The sequence below is a fragment of the Aphanomyces astaci genome, assembly GCF_000520075.1.
Source record: "Aphanomyces astaci strain APO3 unplaced genomic scaffold supercont1.170, whole genome shotgun sequence".
Lineage (NCBI taxonomy): Eukaryota > Oomycota > Saprolegniomycetes > Saprolegniales > Verrucalvaceae > Aphanomyces > Aphanomyces astaci.
Window position 1 is genome coordinate 6455 of NW_009798433.1, and position 24689 is coordinate 31143.

At 47.0% G+C, this 24689-nt stretch overlaps 7 protein-coding genes across 10 annotated transcripts; 4 read left to right on the forward strand and 3 right to left on the reverse strand.

The window, feature by feature from the left end:
• Nucleotides 1-2239: 2239 nt before the first annotated feature.
• On the reverse strand, nucleotides 2240-3148 carry H257_18497 (hypothetical protein; the record flags this gene model as incomplete). The annotated part of the gene is made up of 1 exon (XM_009847569.1): nucleotides 2240-3148. One exon carries the CDS (start codon nucleotides 3146-3148, stop codon nucleotides 2240-2242), a length of 909 nt encoding a protein of 302 aa, XP_009845871.1.
• Nucleotides 3149-4808: 1660 nt separating this feature from the next.
• On the reverse strand, nucleotides 4809-6036 carry H257_18498 (hypothetical protein). 4 transcript variants are annotated; one of them, XM_009847571.1, is made up of 5 exons: nucleotides 5742-6036; nucleotides 5523-5693; nucleotides 5283-5471; nucleotides 5074-5234; nucleotides 4809-5025 (listed from the first exon to the last, which is right to left on the reverse strand). In XM_009847571.1, the coding sequence occupies exons 1-5, from the start codon at nucleotides 6010-6012 to the stop codon at nucleotides 4918-4920; spliced, it is 900 nt and encodes a 299-aa protein (XP_009845873.1). In that variant the 5' UTR covers nucleotides 6013-6036; the 3' UTR covers nucleotides 4809-4917. The 4 variants fall into 4 exon arrangements, with proteins under 4 accessions (XP_009845873.1, XP_009845875.1, XP_009845872.1 ...); XM_009847573.1 differs by having other exon boundaries at nucleotides 4809-5234; XM_009847570.1 differs by having other exon boundaries at nucleotides 5074-5471.
• A 486-nt stretch (nucleotides 6037-6522) lies between these two features.
• H257_18499 (hypothetical protein) lies at nucleotides 6523-7960 on the forward strand. The gene is made up of 4 exons (XM_009847574.1): nucleotides 6523-6770; nucleotides 6832-7008; nucleotides 7064-7259; nucleotides 7317-7960. The coding sequence occupies exons 1-4, from the start codon at nucleotides 6588-6590 to the stop codon at nucleotides 7571-7573; spliced, it is 813 nt and encodes a 270-aa protein (XP_009845876.1). The 5' UTR covers nucleotides 6523-6587; the 3' UTR covers nucleotides 7574-7960.
• On the reverse strand, nucleotides 7566-7957 carry H257_18500 (histone H4). The gene has a single exon (XM_009847575.1). It carries the CDS (start codon nucleotides 7950-7952, stop codon nucleotides 7641-7643), a length of 312 nt encoding a protein of 103 aa, XP_009845877.1. The 5' UTR covers nucleotides 7953-7957; the 3' UTR covers nucleotides 7566-7640.
• Nucleotides 7961-8624: 664 nt separating the features above from the next.
• Nucleotides 8625-16600, forward strand: H257_18501 (hypothetical protein). The gene is made up of 13 exons (XM_009847576.1): nucleotides 8625-9078; nucleotides 9130-9336; nucleotides 9408-9678; nucleotides 10259-10413; nucleotides 10475-10649; nucleotides 11078-11403; nucleotides 12216-12563; nucleotides 13666-14027; nucleotides 14088-14189; nucleotides 14714-15054; nucleotides 15134-15172; nucleotides 16111-16260; nucleotides 16339-16600. Exons 1-13 carry the CDS (start codon nucleotides 8635-8637, stop codon nucleotides 16485-16487), a joined length of 3069 nt encoding a protein of 1022 aa, XP_009845878.1. The 5' UTR covers nucleotides 8625-8634; the 3' UTR covers nucleotides 16488-16600.
• Nucleotides 16601-21169: 4569 nt separating this feature from the next.
• Nucleotides 21170-21706, forward strand: H257_18502 (hypothetical protein; the record flags this gene model as incomplete). The annotated part of the gene is made up of 3 exons (XM_009847577.1): nucleotides 21170-21282; nucleotides 21358-21463; nucleotides 21542-21706. The coding sequence occupies 3 exons, from the start codon at nucleotides 21170-21172 to the stop codon at nucleotides 21704-21706; spliced, it is 384 nt and encodes a 127-aa protein (XP_009845879.1).
• Nucleotides 21707-22170: 464 nt separating this feature from the next.
• H257_18503 (hypothetical protein) lies at nucleotides 22171-22628 on the forward strand (the record flags this gene model as incomplete). The annotated part of the gene is made up of 2 exons (XM_009847578.1): nucleotides 22171-22284; nucleotides 22338-22628. The coding sequence occupies 2 exons, from the start codon at nucleotides 22171-22173 to the stop codon at nucleotides 22626-22628; spliced, it is 405 nt and encodes a 134-aa protein (XP_009845880.1).
• Nucleotides 22629-24689: the final 2061 nt, after the last annotated feature.

Genomic DNA, 24689 nt, shown 5'->3' on the forward strand with positions numbered 1-24689 from the left:
TCTTAATAAAGATGCAGCGAAAATGCCATAACGATACAGCAAAATGAAGTTTTGCGTATTATAGTGCTGTCTGTAGCTAACAGTTAGTACTTCACCAGGTGGTCCAAAGTCTGGTCCTACCTACTACACCGTTTTGCGGTTAATTTCAGCCTTTTTTCACTATACTTGAAGTATATTTCACCAGACGACCGATATTTTTCTGTTACGTCCATTTACTGTGGTCGAGCTGTGAAGGGGCCTTTGGGAATAATTTTTGCTGCATAAATGCTACCGATAAACACTTAATATGAACATTGTAGCTGTTAGTTAGACCTCACGTTTATATTTCACCAAACCACCAGTATAATTCAACCAACTATCGTTTAATTTCAGTTTTCGCCAAAATACTTTACCCAACAGGAGATTAATTTCGCCGAAAAACCCAACCATACAACAGGACACGTACTGGTGGTATATCTACACAATTGTCCGGATATTGCCCAACAGGTGATGTTGTGTACGTCGTCGTCGGTGTGGATTTGAAAAGTCACCCTAACCACTCTCACAACTTGACTCCTTCGACAGTAGATGCAGCGAAAATGCCATAACGATACCAGCAAAATGAAGTTTTGCGTATTATAGTGCTGTAGCTAACAGTTAACGTTAGTACTTCACCATGTGGTCCAACGCGTTGTCCCACCTACCACACCTTTTTGAGGTTAATATCAGCCTTTTTTCACTATACTTGAAGTATATATCACCAGACCACCGATATTTTTCGGGGTTACCTGCGAATATAGTTCCATCCAATCAATGGGTCATTTCGGCGGTACCTCCGAAGATAGTTCCATCCAATCAATGGGTCATAACGGTAATGCAACGGATATCCTGGTATGGTGCAAGTCATCTAAAGACTACAGATCGGCCATCCTCAGGAGGAGACGTTTTACTATTAAACGCCTCGGTTATTTCAGTTAAACCCCCGAAATGTAGACGTTAAATCATTATTAGTTACGTGTTTTACCTGGTAATTACGTTAAACATTGTGAATAATCCGGATACAATGAAAACGTTCGTACGGATAAGTACTGTATACAAAGACCAAGATATACTTGATACTCCTTTCCGGCCAAAATGTACCTGGTTCCATATATCTCCGTACAAAAAGGCCAGTTGGGTTTAAATTCTATCACTCGATCAATTTTTCACCATCGAAATCTGAGCTTGTCCAGTTCAATCGTTATTACGGTATATTTTCCTAAATAGTTGGAATAGGTGTCGAAAGTCGAAAGTCAAGGTATTTATTTGTAGTCTTTAGGTGACTTGCACCATACAAGGTGCGACCATCGGAAGTAGAGCCACCGGCGCAAGTGGAGCCACTCGCACATTTCTTGTACAACATGTATCCGGCATTCGAGAAGTTGTCAGCCATCTTGACGTACAGCACGTACTAGTACTCGACTCCTGGCATCGCTCGCTGCCCATGTCACCAGAACCTTGTGGTCGAGTTGTCCTTGAGCCATCATCCCCCTTGGCGGGGTCACCCCAATCTCAAGTTTGATTGTATGAAAGTGTTGAAATATCGGAACACTTGGAGGAAGCACGTAGCCTGGTGTGTTGGGGAAAGGTCCACAACTGTTTTCTGCACGTGCTTGTGGCCCCTGCGAGTTTGCCCGGGCAACGTAACCTGCGAGTCAGGGACGGACATTCGACTCGGTCAATGAAGTGCCTTGTACAAACTGACAAGTAGAACTCCCGTGTGCCAGGGTCGAAAACTCGATGATGTGGATATCTATCTGCAACCCATTCCAAACGATTGATGAACGACCTGTCCGTACAAATCAGCAAACGCGTTCCATTCGTCTTCGTGGCACTCTCGCAAAGTGCCCATCGCCGGTGAAGGCTGTACCACTGCCGCTTCCAGATGCGATCCATGCTGGCGAAAAGATGAAGGGGGCGAGCCATAACTACCGGGGGCTGAGTTTGTTTTTGACCTGAAAAAGTAACCTGAGCCTGTGCACGCTGGGATTAGCTTTGTATGAATTGCACGTGTTGGTGATACTTGTATATATATATATGGCTTAGGATCAGTGCCATCTACCTACACTAACGTGTTCCCCTCGTTACGGGCGAGATTTAAAACCGAGCTGTGGAAAGTTCGAGGCAAAAGCTAGAGACACAGGCACTCTTGAGGCGGCTCTACTTTAACCCAATAATTTCCGAAACAACGCACGTACGACATCTTTCATGGTAGTATTCCTTAGTCCAGAATCGTAAATTTCGATTGTCCACGCATGAACACCACGGGAAACAACATCCCCGACGGGGAGTCCACAAACATCACCGCTATTATATTTCCATCGTTCAGGGAAAAGTTCACCCGCGATGGACCGCGCTGCATCGTCACCACGTCGCCCGCCTTCAACGCAGACACAATCGCGACTTGGTTGTTCCTATTGAACACGACCCCGTTGGACGCGTACATGTAGCACTTGATCGTTGAAGTCGTGCACGAGACGTCGATTCCGGGGGGGGACAGGGCGATGCGAAACTCGCCACGGGTACTGTCCACGCGGACTCTGAACGTGCCCGTGAGCGGGTTGGTGGCGGCGGCACACTGCCACTTTGACACACTCGCACATCCTTGAATCGATTTCCCTTGATTCGTCAACTCCATGCCCGGGGAGTGCGTTTGACAGTCCCATTCTACAGGCTTCACGATCGGAACGGGCAAAGGCTGCGGACGCTTCTCCAGCTTGAGATACTCCAACATGGACGCCAGCTCGTCCCGCTCGTCGTTGGTCAACCCCTCCATCGACACTTCCTTTCCAGTGCGGAGAAACGTCAGCACACGGCGAAACAGATGCGGGTCCAGGTCCAAGAAGTACGCCGCGTCGCCGTCGGGTGTCCACTGCCCAGACCCGAGCAACGCGTGAAAGTACGTGTCTTGTCCACGCAAGAGGGTTTGTTTGGACGTTTCGAACGTCGTCCCGCCCACGTTCAACGAGACAATATTCGGATGGTTGTTGATATTCGCCTGCACCCGGGCTTCGAGCTCGGCCCACTCAGCCATCTTCGCTTCCAAACTCTTCGTTTCGACATCAACGTGGGCTAGCGCAGAGCGAATCGCGGTAGCCACTTGACCAGCCGATTCGATCGAGGTTGTCATGCCAGTGCCACGTCAAAACTCGGAATGATGCCTGGGAACTGCACTACAGTGTGGCCCAATTGCCACGTGAATTCCAATGAGCTGTCGTAGCTAGATGTACTGGGACTAGACAGGTAAGGTATTGATGGGGCGTCAGTGCAAGTTGAGTTTTTTATTCTCGTGAAACTGAAATTGCACTTGATTGACAGGGCGATCGAACTCTCAGCTCCATTAAAATAAACCTTCCTTGGACAACTGTAATGTCCAAACCACTTCAACGTGAACAAGGGAAATAGATCGAATCGAATCTCGCCGCACAATCGACGCTATTGGCTAATCCAATTTCGAGTGCAAATATATTTACAGTTAGTCAATCAAAACTCCAGCGTGATTCAACATTGTTCTTTTACCCCAATTTTGGACTTTTGTGCTGATTCGCCAAATCTATCGATCGATTCTTTGTATACTCGAAATTTCCATGTTCGATTGGTGTTGAATGGGCGGTTTCAGAACCGATCAAAACCTCTTTAGTAGTATAATATATATATAGGTTCCGTTGCGCGCAATTCGAAACTTGCCAGTCGAAGCGAACGCTGACACCGCCATCACCGATACCGGTATGTTCAAGGAAACTATGGCACACCGCACTTCCATCGAGAGCAATCACGTGCGCGCATGTACCCCGAGTGCAACCGTACTCGATTGTTTTTTACCCGTCTGCTTATCGCCACTACAGTATGTGTACGTGTATGTGATGCTCGGACTTGCTTAACTGTAAGCTTATATACCGGTAGACTTGAGTAACGTGTTTCATGAAAACATGAGACGTAGTACATGTTTGCATAAGAACCCGAGACTACGAGACAGACAGACGAATAGGCAGCGGTAAATTGTGTTGGCCTCGTAGCCTGGACTTTCAGTTCCTGCTGTTGATTTCCCAGACTCAGGGAAATACTATTTGATTGGCTGAATTAATCTAGTTTTGGCGAATTAAATCGTAAGGTCGATTTATCAAAACAGCAAATTTCACCGGAATTCACAATACTGACTTTTGTATATAAAGATCGTCCAATGCCACACTAATTTCAGTCACACCCTAATTCGATGTTGCATTGGTCGAATAGTGGATTTGATTGGCTACTTACTGTTGTTCTGGGTTTTGATTGGGCGATCGATTTTCTGTTGATTGGGTCGATTGAGCACCCCACGTCAATTCGAATCGACTTGACAATACTACTGTAGTATTGATCAGTCAAACCACGCGAATTTTGGAAGTTTATACTACGTAGTATTGTAATTCGATTTCAAAATAGACTGGGGCTGCCAATCGAATCGACGGACCGAAGTAGCCAATGAAATGTTCGAACAGAAATCTTTTGACCAATCAAATTGCAGGTGTGTCTGGTGTTTCTAAATATACAGTACTCACCTGATATTGATCTTAACTTTAAGAGTCCAACCTATTTTTCTTCGACGTATCTGACAAGGTTCACCGTGAGTATATTTAGTTCAAGTAAAACAACGACTCGACGATTTCAGGTAGATTTGACGTCGTTCGCCGAATCTACCGAAAATACCAAACTTTGGTTGAAAGCACAATAGCGAAAGCACAATATTTGCCTTTGAACCATTTTAATTAGCCAGTGCGCAGACAGAATTTTAGTACGACCCAACACGTAAGTTACAGTAAACCACCACTCATAATTATAAATTTAAACAGTCACGACCTCCGACATCTGCCTTCCGTCAACCCCCCCCCCCATTCTGCATTCCCACAACATATCCCGCGGTTATAAATATGACCACCCAGTCGCCTTGGATGACGACTTGGCTTTTTTCAGTCGTAATTGCCAGCTTAACCGAGTGTTTTCCACCATCGATTGACATCCCGTATAGTCCTGCAATAAAAGTCAACAAAACCCGTTCGATTGGTGGGCTTTACTTACTTTAGCCGCAGATGTTTCGACGTTGACGGTCGTTGGGTGGTGGCTCATGGTTTGTGGCGCTGACCTTTCGGACTGGTTGTTGGAGAAGTGGTGCAACGGATGGGTTGACAAGAGGTGAAGATGATCTGGTTGCCGCGACCACATGCTTGGATCGAGCTTGGCTACAAAACGGAATCTCAAGGGGACTGCATGATGTGATGGAGCGTTACGTCGAAGGAGCGGCATGCCAGACGAGTAAGGCCATGGCGTAGCGGTCGCCGGTTTGGATTGCTTGGACGGCGTGTGAAGGGGAGGTTTGGAAAACGACTTTAAGAAGGCGGCGGCATCATCGACGTCGTCGACGGCATTGTCGCTGGCCGTGTCGTCCGATGCAATCAGTTGGAGCAATGTGTGGACAGCTACGCGAGAACTCTGTTGATGATCACCTACATCGATGAAAAGGGATGTACCTTCTTCATCTGTGAGAGGTCGCTTTAGATGGGCTCGATTGGGCTCGGGGGATGTAAGCAGCGCGACATCGATCGTGGGCGGAGCATGCAACGTCGGGGACGGAGGTGGAGTCGTGTGCGGCAAGTGGGCATTGTGAAGAATTGCGAGGATGAGCTCGTTGTGCAACGCGACTACAGACATGTCAACAACTAGCTCATGCGGATGGTATTGAAGCCTACGGAGAGATGGGTGTAACAACGTGCGTATCGTCGATTGGAACGTGCTGTGCGGCATCTCGGACTGCACATACTGTTGCAGAGACGTCCAGTACGTCTTCCACCTGGACTCACCATCATTGTGCAAGCTCATCTCACTCTGGAGACGAAGCTTTATCGCATTCGTGTTGACAGAAGCCGGAGACGCGGTGGCGGCACTGCCGTCGTCAATGCACACTTGGACGACGTTCATGTTGGTCGAAAACTGAAATCTTTCTCGCAATCCGGATAACATTGACACATCCCAGCACTGCCGTCGTCAATGCACACTTGGACGACGTTCATGTTGGTCGAAAACTGAAATCTTTCTCGCAATCCGGATAACATTGACACATCCCAGACAATCGGCACTAAAAGTGAATTTTACCCCCACGTTTTCTCGTATTTTATCCCTTAAATCACGCAAATATTAATCATTCTATATTCAAATTTTCTCGAAATTTTGACAGTGAAAAATATAGAAACGAATGTCGAGATTGACATAATTATCTCCTGGATTTCATGCGACACATATGCTGGATTGGATACATACACTTCCTTGACATGACAACATCTCGCTCCATGGAGCTGTCCGCATCTTGCGCTCCATGACGAAGCGCATTTTCCCTGTATCTATTAGTGTCGTACCAGAATAACTGCATCGTCCTAACGTTACTGTAGCACTTGTAGAAACAATGGATTGTTATTTATACTTTATACAAACGACAAGTTGGATTAAAAGTGAGCTATTCTATTATTACCTATCCCACCCCATGAATCGGCGAATTGTGTTCATCGTTCGATTGCCCGCCGCCTTGAGCAGAACACATCATGGCGTCGCTCCTGTCCGAGTTTGTCTTGGACAACTTCATCAACAACTACGAGAAGGCCAATGAGACAATGTGGCGAAAGGAAGACCTGGACCACCGACTCCAGGAACGACAGTGGCGCGTCGACGACCTGCAGCGAGAACAGGAATGGCGCGCCCACGACATCCGCACCGACCGCATCCACGTACGGTGCTTCTCTCGTGTGCTTCACAGCTTCCGTGTGCGCACTAACGCTCGACATGTAGAAGAAACTCTCCAACGAGCAGCGGCAGGCAGACACGCGGGCCGAACACTTGTCGGCGATCTCGGAAATCTCAGCCGAGCTGAGCGGGTTTGCGCTCGTGTCGATCATCAACGTGAACCTTCCAGACGATATCGACCTGACGTTGCTATGGGTGTATGGTGTCACGTCAGCCCTTACGGTACGAACCCTTGGTCGATTGATTGCATGGAGTAGTCATCATCGACATCACGTAGATCTGCTGCATGGTGCTGTCGTTGCTAGTGTGTACTTTCCTTATGATGGCCGTGACACGATACTGCGCACACGACTTGGAATTTGTCGTCAAGCGGCTCGACGATGAAGACATCGATCGCATCCATCCGTTTGAGAGGTGGTGGGTGTCGAGGTGCGAAGTGGATTGGCAACTCAGCTACTTACTGTTCCGAACAGGTATGAAGACGATCCATAAGGTCGTCCGTTGCACGGAGATTCATGTGCTAGTTGTAGGCGTGACACTGTTCTTGTTGGAACTGGCGATTGTGTCGTGGGTCCAGTACAGCCATTATCGTGTCGCGTCCATTAGCATTACATTTGTGTCGTTTGTGGGCTTGTTGGTGTGGCATTCCCGCATCTGGAGCAAGTGGAGGTACCTCATGAGTCGTCCTGAAGTCGATGTCATTCCCAACGAAAAGACCCCGCTCATGCGAAAAACGTATTCAAGAGCCAAGTCGGCACTTCGGGTGCCGAAGACGAACGTCGATTAACCAAACACTAGTAATATTGGTTGAAGTATTATATATGATACAAAACAGCCGTGCAAGAAGCATGGGCTTAACCCCCAAACCCGTACAAAGTACGGCCTTGACGCTTCAACGCATACACAACGTCCATGGCTGTCACGGTCTTTCGGCGAGCATGTTCAGTGTACGTGACGGAATCGCGGATGACGTTTTCCAAGAACACCTTGAGCACGCCGCGGGTTTCTTCATAGATCAAGCCAGAGATACGCTTGACACCGCCACGACGAGCTAGACGGCGGATGGCGGGCTTGGTGATCCCTTGGATGTTGTCGCGAAGAACCTTGCGATGGCGCTTGGCGCCGCCCTTGCCCAAACCTTTGCCTCCTTTGCCACGACCAGACATGCTTGATGGAAATTTGAAAATGGAACTTGCCAAAATCAACTCACGAGGGAGACACTATGATTGGCTGAATCCAATGAACCAAACCACGCGATTTGATTCGCTGTCGATTGAAAATTCTCTAAACAGAATTTGATTCGTGGAATATTTCTTAGTCGCAATATGATTGGAGAAAGTTTGAAAGAAACGCTTTGGATTGGTGGGATATCTTAGTTCGAGTGCATACATGAGTTTTACATACGATTCCCAACTGCTTTACTGTACGGGTATATCGTGGCAGAATGCACCATAGTACAAGGGGAAATTGTGCTAGTGGCGTTGTGATTACGATGCAGAGTTGAGCTGTCATGACGCCCAAGCACCCAAAATACTGATTTATAGATTAGTGATGGAGGCAAATATTGTGCTTTCGAGTGTAATTTCGTTTTTGTGGTTTCTCGTTGGAATTTAAATCGATTTGATTGGCTACTTCAGTTGAGCTCAAAATTATTAACCAATCAAAACCTTCTCAATGAAATTCAACCAATCAGGTCGATTGTGGATCGGTTTGGTCGGCGCGATTCGATTGCATACCCTCCCCAAATTTGTATCAAATCGACAATAAATGCTTCCATTATTTATTGGTAACTGATTTATCCGGATATTCCAAATTATCCGGTCACAGTACAACCAACAAATTGGCAACATGCTCTTGCGTTGGCGGCGACACGTCCAACGGCGCGCGTTGCCTGCTGGACCTGCTACTCGTACTCGCGCTTCTACTACCATAGCCACCGACGGTCTGCCAGGATTATGTCATCGCAGCCAAACATCGAGCACCAAGAACAACGTCGTGTCCATGCAAGATCTCCTCGCGAGCAACCCGCAGCGCAATTGGGAACTTTCGTTCAATTGGGAGCGCGCGTTGCAGTGGTGGCCACAAGCAGCGTGGAAAGACGCGTTGGGACCATCCTTCAAGGCTGAGCATTCTCGCTTGGCGGCGCTTCTGCAGCAAAACGGTCCGTCGAACCACTACTACCTGTTGCGAAGGCATCCCGAGCTCGCCAAGGACGTGCTTCAACTGGTGGTGGACTCGACCAAGGCTTTTCCGTACGTTAACCCGCTGCACCGCGACATGGACATCATCAAGGTAGCGCTCTTCGTCCCTCCATCTTCGATCGTTCTTACGAGGAACCTGCAGGTACTTCGCCAAATGGCGCTGGCGGTCGGCGAAGACAACATGGTGCATGCCGTCCAAGTCGTGATCCATCAGCGATGCCTAACCAAAGAGAGCGCGCGGTGCACGCCATGCCTATACCGGAGTTTGAGCGCGGCGTCCGACACGACCAGCGCCACGACGTTGCGCGACATTCTCCGCCACCTCATCCACCACCACCTTGTGCCCGAGGTCTGTGAATCTTCATTTATTTCATTTAATTCGTTCTTTTTCATTTATTTCATCCATTGACATCGTGGTAGATTCTCGCCCTGCTTGAATACGCCACTGTCCACCGCATTCCCATCGACGTGTGGCGTCGTGTCTTTAACGTGTTTATCCACCCGTCGTTTCCTGTTTCAAACGACGTTTCGAACGCCGTTGCAAACGTTTCGAACGTCTCCGTTGTGCACGACGTTGCCCAGCAATTCATGGCCCACGTCGACGCCCGACCCATGCGTGTGTCTGAAGGCATTGCCGCGTCCGTCCTGCGCGCGGCAGTACACCACAGTGATGCCGCCACGGCTATGACTTGTACGACCCTCTTTTTATTGACTTACTAGAATCTACTAGTACCTACTAGAATCTACTAGTGCTTGAATGATGCTGCTGATGGTTTGCCAAATCCATGGGTTTTTTATTTCTTTGCTCGGAATGCATGATTCGTCCTTTTTTTACCCAAAATTTGGAGTTTTGGGCTGATTCGCCAATAACTCTATCGATCGATTCGTTTTTGGACTGACTTTTGCAAAGATTGTCCAGTGTTACACTAATTTCAGTCACGTACGTGTTGCATTGGTCGAAGAGTGGATGATCATTTGATTGGCTACTTGATTCATGTTCTGGGTTTTGATTGGTCGATCGTCGATGGTCTGCCAATTCGGTCGATTTAATCGACACTATATAAAAACGTGTCTGGCATATTGTACCCATCACACACTAATCGAAGTCACACACTAAAATTCGTTGTTGATGGGTTGAACCGACGGATTGCTACATGCTTCTGCCGATCTTCTTGTACTGTCAATACATACATTCAACATGTCGCTCCAGTTTGGAATAACCATTACACGCACTATCACGAGAGCGTGCCACGTCATGGCTTTGGGTGTAGGCTACGCCTGGTTTCGCCGCCACCAGGTGCCGTTGAGTGCAATTTCCATTGGGCACATGATGCAATTCCTGCGACCAGGCCAACCCCATGCCAACATGGAGACGTTCCAGCAAGTGTACGCCGACGCTGTGGACGCTGGCGGTGTGGCGAGTTTGGTAGGTCGAATTTGTGCTTGATTTGATTGGAGGATTTTTGATCGTGACGTGGCATCACCAGAGCGCACCATGTCTGGCCATGGCCATCAACGCAGCCACTCATGACCGTTCATTTCTTCGTCAAATCGTTCGAGATATCGTTCACTCGAGTGACAAATTGGACAAACTCGATGTTGGCATGTGCAATGTGGCGCTCCGGGGTCTGGTCACTGGACCGTCCACGGACCCACTGATGGGTACGTTTGTGTACACATATTGTCGTTCCAGTGACCCAAAATATATTGTATGATGGATTTGTACTGTCTCCATAGATTATTATATGCAAATCGTTCCAGTGACTCAAATTAATATATGTATATTGTCGTGCCTTTGCCCAACATGCAATGAGTTATTTGAACAACTGTATGATTGATTCGAGATTGTATCGAATATTTTATATATTTATATTCGCGTTTTTTATATTTCATGGTGCAGATCAACGACCACGACAGTAGTATACATGATATATATATATATATATATACTGCATCGATCGAACGATGCATACTACACCTCGATAGCTTTTTACATGTATATATATATATATATATATATATCGAACGTTCGAGTGACGCCAATGAATATCCTCGTAGAAATGATAGTTATATATATACTGAATCGATAGACTATCCCTTGGCGCAGTCGTTGGGACAAACCATGCTCCAATCAGGCGTAATTCCCAACCGAGGCAGTTTGGTGACGTTGTTGCGCGTGAATCCAGACAAGTTGTCCATATTGAAACATCGTGACGTGATCACAACCGTCGGCCACACCGTCCCTCGAATTGCGATCACGTCACCATCCACGACTGACGAGAATGATGACGTTATCCACGTTGCCTACATTGCCATTGTGGATTTGATCAAAAGCGGAGACGTGACCACCGCTGCGGCCGTGCGAGATGCAGTGCTATCCCAATATCCTGCCGTCGTTGCATTCCCACATGCCATGGTATTGTCAAATCCGTGCCAATATGTGGACAATATCTTTAGGAGAATATTGAATGGAGAATATATATGCGTGTGTGTAATCCTAGCCAATCAAAGTGCATGAATGACATATCCAAGAATCATCGAGTAGTCGATTTGTGTTTTGCCCAACAGATAGGCAAAAACGGTCTTGAAATGGGTATATATATACCATCCATTGAATACGCTTAGAATATGCCCCAAAGCGATTCTCGAATCACCCTGCCAAGTTTATAACTTAAGAACCATATAGATGTTTTTTTATGTCCGTGGGGCCAATATTTGTGGATGAGATTGACTCTCGATGGATCATTTCTTTAATCCTCATGTTTGTATACCATGAATGATTTGGTTGTTGCCAGTCGACATTTGTATATATCATGACATTATTTATTGCCAATCAATCACACTCTAATCTTTGGGTAATGCGCCAATTTTATTGACGCCTTAAGACATGCTGATGGGCTATAAATCTATTAGACATTCCCATCATATACTCCAGTTTCGACTTTTTCTTGCGTTTAAATCGGTTTTTGTGTATTCAAAAGATTCTTCTAGCGGGTGGTTGATTGACCCTAATCATCGCCGGACCTGCGAAATATTATACCACACTACGTTTCACAAGTGTCTTTTCGACCATTCATTCTGTTTAACCAACGCTCACAAAGCGACCTTCATTCTTAGTTTAGTAAATCATAGTGGTTTTCTCGATATGTGTTTCCCACCTCATTTTTCAAATTTGCGTGATAATCACAAGAAGAAATATATATATATATATATGGTACTCTATTGTAGTGGCAAACGATTGTGCTGAGCTTAATGCACGACCGAGACACGTTTGACCACACTGTGGACTGGCTACGCTGTCTACCCGCGATTCCTGATCACTACCAAGAAGCTCAATCCACCGAGGAAGTCATTGATGAGGTTGTATTTGCGACGTGGTTTACATTGGCCAGAAAGTACCGCAAGCCAGTTAGCCGGGATGTTCCGTGGGTGTTAGCTCTGTGGCGGCAGCTCCATCCTCCCTCGGCGTCGTCGTCGACGAAGGACGATGATCTGGTCAAGCGATTCGACTTGGCCATATCCACCTGCTGTCACTTTGATGACGTGGCAACTGCCACAGACGTCTGGCACGACATGGTACAACATATTTTACTACTTTTGGTTGCCTTGTATGGACAAATAAATCCATGTACATTTCAAATTGGTTGACATTATACATAGACTTTGAACTATGTGCTATTTATTAGGATGTCGTAAACGTGATTAAAGTTGCAATTATGTACGTAATCTTAATCAAGAGTACATGTTCGTCATACAAACACTTAATACAGTTTTGGTGTGTCGCATTGTATGGAGAAAAAGCATGCTCTAACTCATTGACACTAAACGATTGATTGGAGTTCTGTCAGGATATTCACTAAACACTTTTGTTATGCATCACTGATACTGTGAGTTGTATTGTGCTTTTCAGTCAAATTTGCCTATTTTGGGGGAAACGAGTATGATTGGATATAAAGAATGAAGATTGAAATATGATTGGCTAAAAATATGGATTCATGCATTGCAGTCTCAAAGATACCTCTTCAACTCAGTTTTATATGAAGTTTCGAAGGTTCGGTGATTGTTCGACGGTTGATTCAATGCCAACCGCCGGAGGAAATTTTGAGTCGAACACACAATATATGGAGAGAAAGAAAGCAGGTTCTAATTGTTTGGAATCTGGTTTTAGGTCTATTATATGTCATAAACCTTTTGTTGTATATCGTTGAAATCTGGTTTTAGGTCTATTATATGTGATAAACCTTTTGTTGTATATCGTTGACATATTGTATGGACTTTGCAATTGTTTGCAGCTAACTGGGAATTGAGTTTACAAGTTCTATGACCTGTATGGAATTTTGATTTTTAGTTTGAATTTAGGAGTTTTTCATAGATACTTTTACACAAACACCCACCCTTTTCCACCTTTTTGTAATCTATACAATAAATAATATTATGATATAAATCGAATTTATTCTTCAGGTTTTGGCGTACATTATTTTAATTACTTTAAAATATGTATATATATGACCAGAAAATATCATTTCGATCTTGGAAACTATTTTGAAATAGAGGTTGTGTTGATATACTACAGTACATTAGACAGTATAGGTTCGACTATATATATATATATACCTTTGCAATTGTCAAGTGGATTTCTCGCATGGATAGAGTAGTTTCAATACATTCGTGTTGTTAGATGGCCGACGTGGGCGCGCCGTCCGCGGCCGCCGCGACCGCGATGTTACATGCGATGGACCGCACCAACCACGATTTCGCCTCGTTTTTCTACTCGGAATTGTACCCCAAAGAAGCCAGAAAGGCGAAACGTATAAGCCATAGACCCCCCCCTATGGCCGTGCTGCAATCTGCGTTGTTTGTCGCGAGCCAGCGAAAGAAGCACGGGATGGTGCGCGACGTCCTCGAGCTGCTGATGACGTTGCCGCCGTCAGAATGGAATACAGCAGTGTACCGGAATGCCTTGTACTGTTGTGCCCAAGCGTCGATGGGGGAATTGTCCGACACGGGGTTGGAACTCATCGAGTGGTTTATGACGGACCGGTACTGTACGAGGAAATATCCCCGTTGGTGGGTCGATGTCATGGGGATTTGTCCCATTAGATTGCCGTTCGACCCGGACGAGTTTAGCTTGTTTGACTCGATGCGCATTGCCAAACACTCGAGTATAGACGACCAGTATGCACTCCTCCACGCGTATTCCGAGTACGTACATTTCAAACCCTTTTTACCCATATCTATTAGAAAACACACATTGTTGTTTTTGGCAACATTTCAGAACTATCATCGCTTTTTTAAAAAATATTTTGACTGTGTTTGGTTAATATGAAAGCTGATATATATTTGTCTAAAATATTGACAGCATGCGTCGAATGTGATTTACTCGGTTGTGACAGAAAACAACAATTTCAACTGCGATTATTACGTGCACATGAGAATATATATAAATATGTGTATATATCCAGCTATATAGTTTCTCTATAGTATCCATCTTGGGCATCCAGAGGACATTCCATTTTTGCAATTGTGAATCATCTTTTTCTCACGTATGTTGTGAAAAAGGGAATAATACTCTGTCATAATAATTACTATTTGACATCCCCTTGATATCTTGGGCTTCCACGCTCTCTCTCTCACACACACTTATTGGCGTTGTGATATATATATCTTTCGATATCCCGTGATCTCTTCTTTTTGTAATTCTACTATGCGTGAAAACAATATACTAGACGCAACCGATGGCCAGGGTTGATGGCTTATACCGTCATGATGGAAGCACACTTGCAAGCGAACGCGCCGTCGTCTTATGGTCACATGGTGGTTGAGATGATGGATGCCCAGAACATTCGTATGGATCTCAAGTTTGCCACCGTGTACGCGTTGCTGCTCGTGCAAAACCATGACATTCCCAAGCTGCTGCACCTGATCCGGTCGATGGTGGTGGATGAACCCCATATTGAGCCAGACTTGTACTTCTTCAGCGCGCTCTTGACGATGGTGGCCCACCAAGCGGGCATGGACGGATGCTTTGAGCTGGTGGCGTCGGTGACGTCGATTCGGCATTTTGAAGGTGATACCAAGTCGTTCTTGCCTTTATTACTTGCATATTGGACGGAGAGATTTCATCGGTCTCACACGTGGTGTTGTAGCGCTGTACTTGGCGTTGATTCAAGTGGGCTTGACCAAAGGTACGCCAAATATAAATTGTCGATTTGATACAAATTTGGGGACGGGGTGCAATCGAATCGCGCCGACCAAACCACAATCGAAATCTGATTGGTTGTTGAATTTCATTGAGAAGGTTTTGATTGGCTAATAATTTTGAGCTCATCGGAGGTAGCCAATCAAATCGATTTACAATCCAACGAGAACCACACCACAACACAATGACATTTCACTCGAAAATACAATATATATATATATATATATATATACTCGAGAATAGTGGATGAATCTAACGATTCAGAGTCGATATGCGTTGGAAAAACACTAGTTTGAAGCATATACTAGTTTGTAGTTCCAACTATCGATATCGTATTTGAATTGTATTTCAAATGCATGTCAAATGGTACGATCTCGTTTTCAATGCTATTATATAGAAAAAAAACTGTAGAAAAGGATTTAAAAAAACATTATACATATATTTATGTTTTTGAATTTCAAAGGTCTTAAAATTCATTGAAAATGTTGCATACAATATTGTCGATTTGATACAAATTTGGGGCGGGGGTGCAATCGAATCGCGCCGACCAAACCGATCCACAATCGATCTGATTGGTTAAATTTCATTGAGAAGGTTTTGATTGGCTAATAATTTTAGCTCTTCTGAAGTAGCCAATCAAATCGATTTAAATTCCAACGAGAAACCACGCCACAACACGACATTTCACTCGAAAGCACAATAGCTCGTTTTCAATACTGTATTTCAAGTGCAGCATTTTTCAAAAGTTTGTTTCCTAGAACAATAACTCCCTTTCCATTTTATTTCGAATGCGTTTCAAATGGTTCCAACAGGATATGGTTTCTTTATTATTTTAATTGTGTATTTAAAATACATTGAAAATTCAAAACTGTACTCATTTCATTTCAAATGTATTTAAAATACATTGAAAATGCGATATTGTAGGCGTGCTGGAACGGGTATGCAACGTCGTGATGCAAATGGAGTGCGAAGGATTTGCAATGTCGTCGGCGGGGCTAGTGCAAGTGATCCAAGCCGTGAGTTCCAACCGCGAAATGGACAAAGTTGTGTCGATTGTGGCGCAGATGGTCGCAGGTGGTAATATATATATATATATATATATATACATTATTCATGGATTATATATATATTAAAATGCGGAGGGGATGCTAGGACCTCGAGTGATGCCGTTTGACGAGACCGTGTTCTCGGCGCTGTGGACTCAGTTGGACAAGTATTCATGTGCGAACAAGGTGTCGTTGAAGTTCATTCAACAGCAAGCGACTTCCCAAGGCTTTGAACGTACTACTAGTACTCTGTAGGAAGTACTAGTAGTAGTATATCTAGAAGCCACTGGTTGGTCGAATCCTTTTTTTGTAACTTAAGACACAGCTTGTGTTATATACTACTACCTCCGGCCGGAAATAAACCAGCCATTTGGTGAAAATTGGTAAAATTGGTGTTTTGTTTGATGGTGTTATCTGATTTTGCCCTAAGTATGCTTGTTGTATACGTCTTAGTATGGCCAGTATCCCTGTGGAATATAATACCTTAAACATGAATACCCTAATGGATAAGTGGGTTCTACGCTATGAGTGTTGGTGGCTTACATGCATTCTACCTGCACCAACCAATAGTCAGCAACATTTTAAAACTATGTTTTGTACAGAATATAAATTACTGCAGGTGTATAATATAATCAGTATCAAATCGTGACAGATATCCGGATACATGTTTTCGGTCTCTATAACATAATTTATTCCGGTAAATTCTGAAAAAACCTCCAAGAATGAAAGGCTGGTTTATTTCCGGCCGGAGGTAGTACTGTAGTATGTACTACTTAATGTACGAGATAGGAGGATTGTGTCGATGTTGGAAATAGAACTTAGAACGATTGTGAACCAAAAATTCCACCGAAACCTACGGGGAACTCATAGTAACCCTTTTTTTTAGCGTAAAACCTCAAAAACGCACGGAAACAATCCAAGTTTGCCCTTCCAACATTCAGCATGCAGTTTGGGCTGTATTTTCAGCTCCATCGTACCACCCTATCCCTCCGAAGGACCTCATGAGTCGAATGTCATGTGACACTTGGTTGGGTTTCACACCGCAACCAGCCAAAGATGATGGCTATGTCAATCCTCGCAACTTTTGTTATCTATTACTACTATTAATACTTATTTTTATTGCAACTTTGTTTTTTTTTGTTTGCACCTTTTTTGGCAATTCCGTTTTACAGGCACTTTTGTAAAACAAGTTGTTTGCTGTTTTCATTCTGGCAGGCAAACAACTTACGTCAACACGTCAAGGTACTTGCCGCAATGAAACTGAAGCAACTATGGCCAAATACATGATCCATGATCACTACGAACATTAACTACTCCGAGTAATTTATAACGTTAGGGATATAGTTAGGCTAGTCGTCGATTTTTTTGGCAATTCCCCAGCGTTGGCTATTTGAGAACATTGCAATCCCGCATGCGCGTTTGACCAGCCTCAGCGTCAAGATAAGACGATCCAACGTCGTCAAAGTACAAATTAGAAACACGTCGCTGCGCAGTGTGTGGCAGGAATTAGGATTTGCGCTTCGCGCATGAAATAGCAACTCGAAACAAATGTGTACACATCAACGTATTCCATCAAGAGCCTCGACACCTTGGAACGCTAGTGCTCTGGAGCCTACATAAGTTAAGTCCAAGTGTGGTCTTTATTTGCCGGGGTTCCTTCGGTTTAGCGCATCGCTAGGGGAACGCACCTCCACCTCCGATAAGGATAACGCTCTTTCGGCAACGGGGCCTTCGTCAACATAGCTCATATAACACTGACATTAGTGAGGTTAAACACGCCATGAGGCACTTACTCAGTATCATTCACTAAAGTACTCAGTACCTGCATTACTAGTAAGGTATAGGAACCTTTGACGCAGCACACACACAGAGTGTGTGTGTTTGCAATGGGTCAAACTAACACGTGACCCAATTGCCCTGCATGCTGTAGAAGACTTCCCATCCTACGAAAAGTCCAGTGTCTTTATTAGGGCGGACATGGCAGGGTCCTCCGTGTTGTTCGCTGCCCACATGTGAAATCCGTTGGAATACCATCAAATAAATTCGCCGCAGGTTGCCAGGACGATTCTTCATCGTCCGCGTTCAGTTTCATTTCCATTACAGCGCCTTCTCAGTGCACAACACTAGTCAGTTGACTACTTCTACAGTCCAGTTCGTCCATGGACTGTTGGCTGTCGTGACGGGATGGTGGGCACCCACCAATTTCCACACCTTTTTGAGCATTTCGTTCTTGAAGTGAGAACCGTTATCTGTATCAACACAGCCGAACGTGGTAAACCACGTCATCAGGCACTGAGCGGTAGCGGCGGTATCAGCGGACTCTGTCGTGAACAGCTGCACAAAGCCACTACTAGTTGTAACGAGGGATGCTCGCGCGCATGCAGTTGGTGGCATACACAAACTGCTGGAGTCGGCTGAGGTCGTCGGCGTCGACAAATCCACCAGTCCTTGAAACCGGCTTGGGGAATGGGTGATTCTAATGGACGAAACCACCTTGCCATACCATTATGCCTCGCGGAGAAAGAAATGACACTACTTCGGGCTTAACTTGAGTCCGAACTGGGCGTAAATGGTCAAGATTTGGTCCAACAAGTCGAACAGCTCATCTGGAATCTTGGCGGGCCCCAGCAAGTCATCAAGCCAGGCCAGGAGGCCTCGGAACCGCAGTTCACCAAACATTTGGTGGACAACCGGCTGGCAGTACGCGAAAGCGTCTGTCTGTCCCATGAGTACACCTGGCTGTCCGCATGTAGCGGCAACTGCCAGTACCCCTTGGTCCAGTCCAACGTTCGTCCCGACCAGACAGACCATCGCGCTGACCAGGTTTGGCATCGGCTTCATGCAGGCATTGATCGGCCTGCTGTCGATCCTCATGTGCAAATCGCCGACTTCCTTCTTCGGCACGATTCTTGGGGCTGCGGCCCAAGTAGCCCGGCTTGTTTGGTATACCATACCATTCCGCTTCCAGGGCAGCCACATGGCTGCGCATGTACTCCACACGCAGCGGCGGGTACCGCCGCTTCCCACACTTCACCGGCCTCGAGCTGGGTTTAATCCGAAGCTTCAATGACTCGACCTTGACAGGCGGATCATCGCCCAAGTCTTCACGGAACAGATCAATGTGTTTGACCAGTAAGTCGTGCAGCTGCGTCTCTTCAGCGGGCGCGTGCCCGCGCGTCTCCGCCTAGGCTGCCGTCAGAATGGCTTGAACGGCGCTCCGCTTCGTCCTCGGGCGGTGATTTTGGGATAAACCTCCGGAGTAGCACACTCCATCCTGTCGTCGGGGTTAAGCTCCGGCGGATTCAACTTCTCCACCATCAGGCGCTTGACATTCGCCATACCGGACAATTCATTCGTCGGCACGGACGAAACGTCCCATTCTTCCTACTTTTTCGTTGCTTCAACAAGGAGGTCTTCAACGCTGAAGTCCAGTAACTCCATGACTGGGCGACTCACGATGAGGTCAGTCGAGGACGATGTGTCGTCGACCCAAGCCTTCAGACCGCGCAACACCAGCGTCCACACGTCGTGTCCAGCGTCACGCAGTTGAACTTGACGCTGCGCGTCATTACAACTGGCTTGACGTCACTGCCATACGGGTACGCCAAATGCGGCACGCTATGGGAGACAATCCCGACTTCGACACCGGCTGCGTCCAACGCATCCATGACGCCGCCCGTGACAACGATCACGTCCGAACCAGAGTCCAGTAGCACATCGTCCACGTGGACGATATTCTCCAACATCACGCCGCGCTCTGTCTTTTGACGCTGCGGCTGGTTGACACCTTGATGTCGGCCTTCCAGCCCTTCACTTGCGCTGCCAACAACGTTTCGGCTTCGCCAGGCGCGGTCTTCGGGCACCGCGCTACACGGTGACTCATTCTCACCGCACTTCAAGCAGCCCTTCTTGGCAGAGGGCTCGGCATTCTTGGGCACGATCGTTTCGGACTTTCCGCCGACTCTGCCATTGTTCTTGGCGGCGTCTTCCCGGCCGCCTTCACGTCTTGGGAATTGGGGCCTACAGCCCCGTGGAGCTTCTACCGTCTTCGCTGTCGGGGAAGGTTTGGATTCGTCGTCGAGTCCAACGTACAGCTGGTGGCCAGCTGCAAATGTTCGTAGCCAGTTGACATAACGAAAGATGTCGCTCTTCAACGTCTTGTTCCGCTGCAACTGCAGCTGCTTTTGAACCGCTGTCTTCAGCGATTCCGGCTAGATCGATTTCTTCACAACTTCGACAACCATCTTGCCTTCTTGGTGGAGTACCCATCCCTGGTGGTCTTGTTCCAACGAGCGCATCAGCTCGTCCAACATACGACCGACGCGAGACTCCGCGTCCAAGATCTTCATATCGAAATGAATCGCTCGCTGCAGACGTTGCTTCAAAACGTCCAGGTCTTGAGGGTATTCCTCAAACGCTGACTTGAACCACGCGACCACCTCATCGTTCGTGATGGAATTGTGGTCGTGGTTGAAGTCGAACAGCGCGATTCGGCGCTTTGAAAACGGGTCATTGCAGCTACCTTGTTTTGATCCTACACACACTACTTCAAGTACCGACGCACCCCCCAAGTTCCCCCACGTCCTATTACTCTGTGACCATGGCCGACGCCACGGCCAAAGACAAGTCGGTTACGGACCTCAAGTTCAACGGCTGCAAGAACGGATGTGATGACTCCCAAGTCTCAAATTGCCTCCGAGGGGCTGCATCACGCCCCGAGTCGATCGAGAGGATAGCCTTGAATACTTTCGGTACCGCAATGTGGATCTAGACCGTCGACTCGATGGATCACGGTCAACAGTGCATTCAGCAAATGGCGGTATTACGGCTCCGAGCACTCCCATAAGGTCGAACCGAGGGACACCACGAACCTCGGCGGCCCCGGTCGGTGACATCCAAGTACTACACGCTACTTTGTCACAAATGATATGTCCACGATGGCGGCCCAGCAAGAGACGCTACAAAACGATCGGTTCTCTACATTCCACGATGTCGTGGCTCAGATTCAGTCGGAGCAACCGGGTGTAAACATTAAGTGTGGTACGGTGGTGTGCGGGCACTGTCAGCTGATGGGCCACCCCTGTGAGAAATGCATACTAATTTCGTGGTTTTACCGAGTGTGTAGAACCAAGGGTCATCACCCTCGGAATGCACGGTACCTCAGCACGAACGAACTGGAGGGTCGGACCTCGTTAACTACCCTGCAAACTGTGGCGGCCATCCAGGCTGTGGTTGCCTCCGGTTCTCAGGACACCTCACCAGCGATGGACGAGTTGAACGAGGATCAACAATGAGGACGCAGGGATCAGGACCAAGCCGCCGGACGTGGCGTGTACCTGATCGAACCGAACGAAATAACATCCGACGACGAAGACACTCAGCTGACCGAATCTGAATCTGACCCAGGATCCAACGAGTTGGGGGGACAGATTACGCAGTCGAGTCAATTCACAACCGAGTTTCACCCACTCTGAAGAAACTAGGTCGACCACCATGGGTAAAATTTCCGATGAGAGCTCCCTGTCGAAGGCCCGAGGGAGGCGCCTTATCAAAGAAAGCGAAACACGCACATAAGCGTACATTCCCCGATCCACCTGCGAGAACCGGGGAGCACAAGGGAAGTTTGTTGGACGAAGACCACTGACAGGGAGGTAAAGCAGGACCAAACTGAGATCCTAGAAGGCAGCCCGAGAGGGCCGGTTTGTGACGAGAAGGAGAAGAAGCCTGACGAGGCCGACCCTAGAGCAAGACACATCTGCAACATGCGAAGAAGTAACAAGGAAGTTCCCGCGCTCAGCGGAGGAAACGTGCCAAATTGGTAGCATACCCGCAACGTGCGGAGGATAGACATTTGACAGACTGCAATCGGCGGAGGCGACGTGCCAACGTGGTAAAATACCCGAAATGACCCGAAATGGGCAGAAGTGAAAGAACAACAATGTCCGAGAAGGATCCTGAGGTGTGTGTGCAACCACTCAGGACCAAGATTGGAAGACGAGAAGGCACCTATGACGAAGTCGGAGCAAGCCAAGACAAAGACAACGTCGCTAACGTAGCGAAAAGATTACACGATAATGCCGCCGAGACAAGTACCGAGGTGATAAGAGCAGCCCCGAAGAAAGCCACACCAACAGAATAGCAGGACGCGCCACTGCCTTCGAAGAGGCCCCCGAGACCGAAGCAGTCCCACCCGACAGAAGCAAGGAAAACGAAATCCACGCGAAAAAATCCGCCAGAGCAGAGGATGTGTCGAAGGTACCGGCACAACTGCCTCCTTACCGAGACAACACGTACTCCTTGCCGGACTTGATACTCCGAAAAGAACAAAGTCGAGACGACTTTATCGTGGTCATGAAAGCCTGGAAACGAAGGCACTCCCACTGGATTCCTGGCTGATGAAACTCATGGTTCGAACGCAAGAACACTACACGTTCCGAGATAGCGTGTTCTATCGGAGAGTCATTTTGAAGTCCCCCCTGAGGAACCCCCAGTTGAATTTGGTCCCAGTGACTCCGATCTCAAAGACCTCGGATGTGTTGGCCCTCTGCAACGACTCTCCTCTAGCCACACTTTGTCCGCGAGAGAACACTGGAACGAGTCCGTCAAATCGCCTACTGGCACAGATGGTGGAATGACACAGCCGAGTACTGCCGTTGCTGTGTCCGATGTGGCGCAGCCAAAGGTACCCGACCCTGGAAACAAGAGGTCATCCAACGCATGCCAGTCTATGAACTCCGCGGCCCTTTCAGCTTCGTGGTGGTCGACATATTGGGCCCACTCCCCACAACTCAGCATGGCAACAAGTATATCCTACTGGAGTAGTATTCATGGACTACTTTACTCGGTGGGCGGGGGCAATCGCAGTACCGGACCTCAAGACTTCGACCTTTTTGACCGTACTCATCGACGAAGTGTTGTGCCGATATGGGGTTCCTGACCGAGGATCGAAATTGTCGAAACTAGCCGAGACACTTTACCAAACGGTAGGGATTGACAAAGTGGCCAGTTGCCCCAGGCACCCACAGGGCCAAGGGCTTATGGAGTGGTTCAACTCTACCTTGGCCACTATGCTGAAGATGTATGTCAACGCAGGGCACATCGGCTGGGATACCTACCTCCTGCTGTTACTTTGGACATATCGAACGGCTGACCAGGAAATATTGGGTGACACTTCGTACCTTTCTTTTGTATTTATCGACGAGACCCCATCCAAGCACTGCACTTGGCCTTCGTCAACCAAGAACCATGCTGGAAGTCAGACAAACTGCCTCAGTAGCGTCGAAAAGAGAGTGCCTGGATTATGGCCACGAGAAGTCAACTCTGGCGGGGACAAAACCGTGACGCGGCGGCAAAAGATGGATAGCGGAAGATGGATTACCAACTTTCGAACTCAGTTTCTGCATACCAATACATCCACAAAACGCGAAACCCCGAAGATCTCCGATTCAGATGTATAGAAATATATTTGAATAGTACCAAAGTAGTAAACGCTTTTGATTGGACATACATTGCAATATTCTTGTTCAGAGACCCCAGAAGATTGTTGACTAATAATTGTTCGCGTGGTTCCAGCGACGAAACAAATGTCACAGGTCACCTTCAATACACCTGATGTCGAAGAAGAACACAAGAGCAAAATGACCAAGAGGCCGGTTCAGTACGTGGAGCAAATCAACAGCAATCATGTGTATCATTCACGTTCTACGTAATATAATTACCTGTGTTTGTCGACAAAAGAGGATTAAAACTAAAAGTTCGTCGGTAAGATACTTACTGTGAAGAAATAGACACTAGTGGCTTATTAAAAAGTACAATGATTCGATTGGTCAATAATGCCTACCCTACAAATGCAGCGACACAGGGTAAGTAAGAAACATTCGACATCTGGAGACCAGAGTGCGGCACAAACCCGATATGATAAGTGAATAAATACCAAGTGAGTGCTCTAGAGACCCAACTGTCGCTTGATTTACAGAACGTGGCTGTGTTTTTCCTGAACTGTCAAATCGGCAGAAGTGGCACACAACGCATAATATCTAGCCGCACTGTATCACTGCAGCTTCCGTTGGCTGCTCTCAGCGCATTGAATCTTTGCTAACAGGCGGCCATACCATGGCCAGACTCGTCGGTAGCACCATCCTTGGTCACATTCTCGTGGGAAGGGCTTGTACGCGTTGTTCCAATACGAATCTACGGGGCCACCTTACCTACGGCGAGTTCGGCCACAAGCTGGTGATGCAATTGATCGCTTCACGTAATAACTTGTCAACGGGTTTGGATTGTTTACAGACACCTGGGCATCTGGTTCCGTAATAATTCACGGGTATCCGCTGCAAGAGTGGTTTTGATTGGTGGCTTCGTTAGGTACAACGCTCAGGACACGCTCAGGACACGTGTCACACGCCAGCCGCATTTTCCCGATCCAATTGGTCTTTGTTGCTGTGTATGATATGAACA

What these genes read in the sequence shown, in the direction of transcription:
- H257_18501 (XM_009847576.1), top strand. Translation starts at nt 8,635, where the DNA reads ATGCTCTTGCGTTGGCGGCGACACGTCCAACGGCGCGCGTTGCCTGCT. An exon ending in GTCCACGGACCCACTGATGG is followed by an intron (nt 10,650 to 11,077) that starts GTACGTTTGTGT and finishes CTGAATCGATAG; the next exon opens with ACTATCCCTTGGCGCAGTCG. An exon ending in CAGACGTCTGGCACGACATG is followed by an intron (nt 12,564 to 13,665) that starts GTACAACATATT and finishes TCGTGTTGTTAG; the next exon opens with ATGGCCGACGTGGGCGCGCC.
- H257_18499 (XM_009847574.1), top strand. Translation starts at nt 6,588, where the DNA reads ATGGCGTCGCTCCTGTCCGAGTTTGTCTTGGACAACTTCATCAACAAC. An exon ending in GTGTCACGTCAGCCCTTACG is followed by an intron (nt 7,009 to 7,063) that starts GTACGAACCCTT and finishes GACATCACGTAG; the next exon opens with ATCTGCTGCATGGTGCTGTC. An exon ending in CTACTTACTGTTCCGAACAG is followed by an intron (nt 7,260 to 7,316) that starts GTATGAAGACGA and finishes TGCTAGTTGTAG; the next exon opens with GCGTGACACTGTTCTTGTTG.
- H257_18498 (XM_009847570.1), bottom strand. Translation starts at nt 6,012, where the DNA reads ATGTTATCCGGATTGCGAGAAAGATTTCAGTTTTCGACCAACATGAAC. An exon ending in GTTGTTACACCCATCTCTCC is followed by an intron (nt 5,694 to 5,741) that starts GTAGGCTTCAAT and finishes ACATGTCTGTAG; the next exon opens with TCGCGTTGCACAACGAGCTC. An exon ending in ACCTCTCACAGATGAAGAAG is followed by an intron (nt 5,472 to 5,522) that starts GTACATCCCTTT and finishes GTTCTCGCGTAG; the next exon opens with CTGTCCACACATTGCTCCAA.
- H257_18500 (XM_009847575.1), bottom strand. Translation starts at nt 7,952, where the DNA reads ATGTCTGGTCGTGGCAAAGGAGGCAAAGGTTTGGGCAAGGGCGGCGCC.